Genomic DNA, 6,108 nt, shown 5'->3' on the forward strand with positions numbered 1-6,108 from the left:
TCTTCAGAAGGATACGGTTCTAAATAGAACTAGTAAAGAACCTCTACAGAACCATCTTGTTTTAGAGTGTACGACTGGTTGAACAAGGCAAATTGATTGTGTGGCTTACAAAACAAAATAACATTTATCTCTGTTAAACAATCACTTTGTCTCAGGCAATTACTCTGAAAATAATCAGAGGAACATCAATTTAGCATAATTTTACCAAGGCAAGAGAGCTGAAGAGGGAAAGACTCCTAAGTGAGTTGTAAAGTGCACATGCAGGCTGAAGCAGTTTTCCCTCTCATGAGAACTGTACACGATACATATGATAGAGATGTAAAGAACTCTAAAACCTTTTCCGTTTTGCAAAATGTCCAACATAATTTCCATGACAGAATTTTGGCACATAACAATGTATCTACAGTAACTAACAAAACCAGTTCAGCAGCTGAGATCAACTTTCACATACTTCACTTGTTATTAGACAGATGAAAATAGAGCAGGAAACCCACAAATTGTGTTAAAACGCAACCCACTTGATCAAAGCCCAATTACCAAAGAAAACTGTCAGCAAACTGAGCAAAATTATAAAAAAAAGAGACACATTGTGAGTGTCAGTCCACTGCAGTGTCTTATGGTACAGAAACTCCATGAGCTTGATTCTGGGAATTGGAGTGAAGCAAAGTTCATTCTAAAGTTGAAAGATTATTTGTCTCATGCTTAACGGAGTGGTAGTGAACAAGCTTCATTTATTTGCATTGCAGGCAGTAGGACAGGCATGACATTAAATGCACAAATAATGTGACTATGCACAAGATATGAAAAATGATATTATGAACTATACTGAAATTGTATTTTACATTGAAAACACTTACATTTAAAATGTTTTAGGGTTTTGTTGCCCTTAAAGGCGTATAAAAATGTTGTCATTGTTTACTCACCCTCATGTTGTAACAAACCTGTTTGACTTTTTTTCTTCTGCAGAACAAAACAGAAGATATTCTGATGAAACTGTTTTGGTGACCACTGACTTAAATTGTATGGGAAAAAAACAAACAAACACACACAGACACAATAAACATGACATTTCTCTAAATATCTTTTATGTTCCACAGAAGAAAGAAAGTCATTTGGGTTTGAAATTTCATGCAAGTAGGTAAAACAATGACATATTTTTCTTTTTTGGTGAAGTATTTTTTAAGGTCATCGAGTGCACATGTACCTGAAAGGGTTTTAAGTCTTTTCATGCTGCTGTCTTTTCATGTTTACCGCCAGCATGCTATGTTGTACTATTCAGGGAACAATCAGTAAATGCATACACATCTCGAAATGAGGAAGCAGTTACGTTTTTCTTGGCAAACAACTGACGTTATACAACCTTGACAGTCATCTTGTAGTAAAAATAAATGATAATTCACTGTGTTCTTCTTTTAACTGTTTGAAGTATTTCATTTGATAAATTGGTGTTTGCACTTATATTTGTAGAACACAGTGAATTTCTTCTGGTTTAGTTCTCATGGGGTGTGAGTGTAGCTTATGACCTCAGAGAGGCTATTCTAAGAACAAGTGTTCTGTTATCCAGCAAACCACATAAACTGGCACGAACCACAGAGTACAGTGCAAAAAGAATAAGGCACTTAGGTTTAATGGCCAACCGCTTCTCATTTTCAAAGAAATGTGATGAGAAAAAAACTAAACAAAATGAAATCATCATCAGACTAATCAATTTTTTAATAGCATTTTCTAAACATGAAAACATCCTCCATTTCTTCCACACTCAAGAAGCAATATTGCCAGTATTCTACAACATTATTAAGCTCAAATGATGATGTGATTCAATTTTGTGTGGCCTATCGAGTCCACACACCTCTTAACATGAAAACATTTGGATTTTAAATAGTCTACATTAACCACTTGTAATCTCAATCTACATGACATGTCATACATGAGATTGATGCTTTTATTCAGCAATGATGCATTAAATTGATCAAAAGTGACAGTAAAGACATTCATAATGTTACAAAAGATTTCTGTTTCATATACATGCTGTTCGTTTGAGTTTTCTCTTCATCAAAAAAAAATCACATTTTCCACAAAAATATTAAGCAGCACAACTGTTTTCAACATTGATAAAAAGAAATGTTTCTTGAGCACCAAATCAGCATATTAGAATGATTTCTGAAGGATCATGTGACACTGAAGACTGGAGTAATGGCTGCTTGAATTACATTTTAAAATATAGTAAAACTTAGTTATTTTAAATGTAATAATAGTTCACAATATTACTGTGTTTTTTGATTAAATAAATGCAGCACTGATGAGCATAAGATACTTTTTTGGAAAAAAAAACAAAAACCTTACCAACCCCAAAGTTTTGAACGGTAGTCCATATAATGCGCCAGGTAAACACAAATAAAATAACATATGGTATATGTGTCAATGGGTTATTCCTGCAGTTATAATAATAATAACGCCATGTCAATCATGTTACAATTACAGTTACAATGAGAGTTATATTTTATCTTGCAAAGTGTGCAGCCCCCAAATAACACTGAAGCTTTCAGCATTTATGTGAAAATTATTTTGTGTAAATAGTTGTTATTGAATCAAAAGAAAGTAATTTAAGTCACTGTTATAGTGATTCGTGTTCTTTTAGGTAGATCCTGCTTAGGTAGACCCTTAGCGTAATTCTCTACCAATGCAAATATATATCATATAAATGGATTATTGCATAAAGGCTGGAATGCACTACACGGATTTTGCCCCCGATTTACAGTTTGGATAAGTCAACACTAGTTGCCAAAAGTCAGAGCCAGTCTGCGGATTTGAGCTGACAGATTCCACAGAAAATCGTGTAGTGTATGATGGTCACAGACTCTATTTTTTTAGCTACAGACTATGAATGCATCCAGTCAGAGGATATCAAACATGTTTGATATTTTGAGCCAGTTTCAGAACACATATTTTTTTCATTTGCCACGCGTCTCCTATCAACAAGGCACACGTTTCTGCGTGAGTGTGTTGTGATCGGAACAACTTGAAAGTCTGGTAGTGTATGATCCTCAGTCGTGACCAGTTTTCCTTTGTGACTCTTTACAAAGTCAGTAAGTGTATGATGCCTAATGTTTTCAAATCTGTTCAGACATTAAAAGTCGTGTAGTGTATTCCAGCCTTAAAGAAAAACTAAAATGAAAAGATTAATCTGATTCAGGTCAACTATATCCTATACTATGTTTTAAGAAAATAAAATGTAAATGAATATGTAAAAAACAACACTATTTTACAAATCGAAAAGTTAACTCTGCTTAACTGATCAAATGTATCATTCACCAAAAAATGAAAATTCTGACATCATTTACTCACCCTCATGTCGTTCCAAACATGTATGACATTCTTTCTTTTGTAGAACATAAAAGATTTTTTTGCAGAATGTCTGAGTGTTTTTTTGTTTGTTTGTTTTGTTTTTGGTCTATATAATGGAAAGTCACACACCACAAGTGGTGTGAGTAAATGACAGAATTTTAATTTTTTTAGTGTACGATCTCTTTAACTGTACTGAAATGGCTCATGAGGTGGTCTTGATTTTACGTGTTTCGTGTTAGAAAGGATTATTGCTTAATTACTCAGATTGACTCACTAATTCATTACTCAATCGCTGTTATTTTTAATTTTAATTTTTTGTTTGTTTGTTTTTCTTTTTAATGGAACAATAACTTTTCTATTTTGCACTTTTGGCATGGGATAAAAACACATTTACACATCACCATTATGTATTTTTATGCATTCATATCAACACGCAGTGACACCTACATTATACATTTTGCATTGACAAATTAAAAGGATGATGAGAACATCTGCTTTTGACCATGTATGATCATGTCTATTTTTCTGATATGTAAAATGTCTGGCCTAAATATGTTTTACAAGTTCCAATTTAGCGTAGTTACATCTTACATCTCATCATATAGTATTTTATTAAAAATTCACGTATGACAGAAAGGCTGATTATAGGCCCACACGGGGCAACTTTTTGAGCAATGTTGAAATTTGTTACCCATCCTCAATGGGAACGTGCCCAAACAACATTGCTAAAAAAACGTTGCCCGGCAAAATTGCTCAAAAAGTTGCCCTGTGCATCATCAGCCTTTTAGAGAATAATGCAAACTAGTAGCAACTTGACCTTCTAGTTCTGTAACAAATAGGCCTAACCAAAACTGAACCAGTGGCATTCACCCTCCAGCGGTCAGTCTTCATACCGCACATCAGCTTTGAGTTGGTTTTTAGTAAAATTAAGTACAGCACCCAGCACCTGCTCATGTAGAGAGGCATTCCCATTAACTTGAGCAATCAGCTGCGCAACCTCAGTCCATTTCAGTGTACCCACTATGGCCATGACATCGGAGTACAGTTTCTCTTGCTGTGTATGACTCATTTCCATGAGGATCTCAGGAAGAGGTTTGAATTGGCCGCTGGTCATCCATCCGCCCAGCGCACCTCCCACAACAGCACCTTGAGTGATATAAATGAATAAAATAATACTATAGCAACATCTTGTGGTTAAGAAGTGAACTAGACGGACTGAAAGAAAAAAAATTGCGGATAAAAGTAACACATAGCCTACCAACAGCTATACCGGCAGGACCACCGACCAGCCCTCCAACAAAAGCAGTTCCTCCTGTAACTACGGCTCCTTTCGCTGAGTTTTTAAATGCTGCTTTTATCCTCTTATTTGTGGAGATTTCACAGCAGAGTTTCATTATGTCATCTTTTCGATTTGCCATTTTGACGTGTTGCTAAACGATAAACGATTGTCACACATGATATAAAAGAAAACAAAGAAAAAAAATCAGCCAATAAAACAAACATTTCTTCAATAATTTCGCGTTTTCTAAGGTAGCCTATTGCTACTTTCATTGTTTGAGAAAATAATGACGCGCTGTATAGGCTAAATCCTACAAATAAATAGGCCTATTTGACATTTTCAGAGTTCTTACCTGATTGTCTTCGAACTTGAGCAGGGTTTTAACAAGTTACAAGTTACTTTCGGTATCATATTCATGAGCTTGATGTATTTGACGTGCACTTCCGTGCTCAGATGTGTTCATAGGCGACTTTTAAGCAGTTGAACTTCGTTGACTGCATTTAATCGGCGAAGACTTATAAGACATGTTTAATAAACTATTATCCGAAATAAAATTCACCTGGCATGTAGCTGGGGTTTTGAAAAACGAAACAATTAAAATCATGCAACATGTCATTTGACATTTTTTTATAAATGATATTGACTTCATTGTTTAAAAAATATCAATTAAGCAATCATTTTTAACTTTTTAAAATTAGAAATAAAAGTTTATTGGTTTAAACTGCACCACAAGAATTTTTAACCGAAAACCACCACAAAACAAGCCACATATTATCCTGCTTTATTAGAATAACCTAATCTGCATTATGCACAGAAATAGCTAATTGTCTTCATAAGGTTACAATGTTATTGCTTAAAAAGAAGAAGAAGATGATGATGATGATGATGATGAAGAAGAGGAGTCTGCACAGGAGCTGCAGAGAATCAGAAATACGAGTACAAAAGCAAGGGGATGCTGGATTGAGAACCACTGGCTGGTGACGGTGACATCAACCCTGGTCGCCGTGATTTTGCCAAGTAAGACATGTTCCTGGTTCAACATCTTTTGTTGATCCTGGATCAACATAACTGTCCAAAAATACAGACTTAACCTCTTAAGACCCGAGAAAAGATTTTTAGGAAAAAAATAGTTTTTTCAGGTCTTTACATTGTTTAGAGCATTAAAGAACAATTAAAAATGATATTTCATTCATAAGCTATGCTATGTCTTCGGTAGAGGACATCGGGACTCAATAAAAAAAAAAGAAGAAAAAAAAAGACATGAATGAACATGCATAGGCAAAAAACAATAGATTTTTAAAATCACCAATACATTTTTAGTTTTCAGGATTTTTTTTTTTTTTGCCAAACTTTATATAAAGATGATTCTCAACTAACAGAATGATTTGATATACCATTTTTCTTCATGCAAAATGTGTGTAAAATGGCCATAAACGGGTTTTCTCATTATATACAATGTATCTATAAACTAAATCTAATTTGCA

General features: G+C 34.3%; 1 protein-coding gene across 1 annotated transcript; it reads right to left on the reverse strand.

Annotated features, from left to right (window-relative positions):
* Window positions 1-3,713: 3,713 nt before the first annotated feature.
* LOC107746490 (protein C19orf12 homolog) lies at window positions 3,714-5,088 on the reverse strand. Its single transcript, XM_016560724.1, has 3 exons — window positions 4,977-5,088; window positions 4,604-4,775; window positions 3,714-4,491 (listed from the first exon to the last, which is right to left on the reverse strand). The coding sequence occupies exons 2-3, from the start codon at window positions 4,761-4,763 to the stop codon at window positions 4,226-4,228; spliced, it is 426 nt and encodes a 141-aa protein (XP_016416210.1). The 5' UTR covers window positions 4,764-4,775; window positions 4,977-5,088; the 3' UTR covers window positions 3,714-4,225.
* Between the last annotated feature and the right edge of the window lie 1,020 nt (window positions 5,089-6,108).

Source organism: Sinocyclocheilus rhinocerous, unplaced genomic scaffold (genome assembly GCF_001515625.1).
Source record: "Sinocyclocheilus rhinocerous isolate Xijiao unplaced genomic scaffold, SAMN03320098_v1.1 scaffold18, whole genome shotgun sequence".
Taxonomy (NCBI): domain Eukaryota; kingdom Metazoa; phylum Chordata; class Actinopteri; order Cypriniformes; family Cyprinidae; genus Sinocyclocheilus; species Sinocyclocheilus rhinocerous.

Coding starts and splice junctions, on each gene's coding strand:
- LOC107746490 (XM_016560724.1), bottom strand. CDS start 4,763: ATGGCAAATCGAAAAGATGACATAATGAAACTCTGCTGTGAAATCTCC. Junction 4,492..4,603: donor TCCTGCCGGTATAGCTGTTG/GTAGGCTATGTG, acceptor ATATCACTCAAG/GTGCTGTTGTGGGAGGTGCG.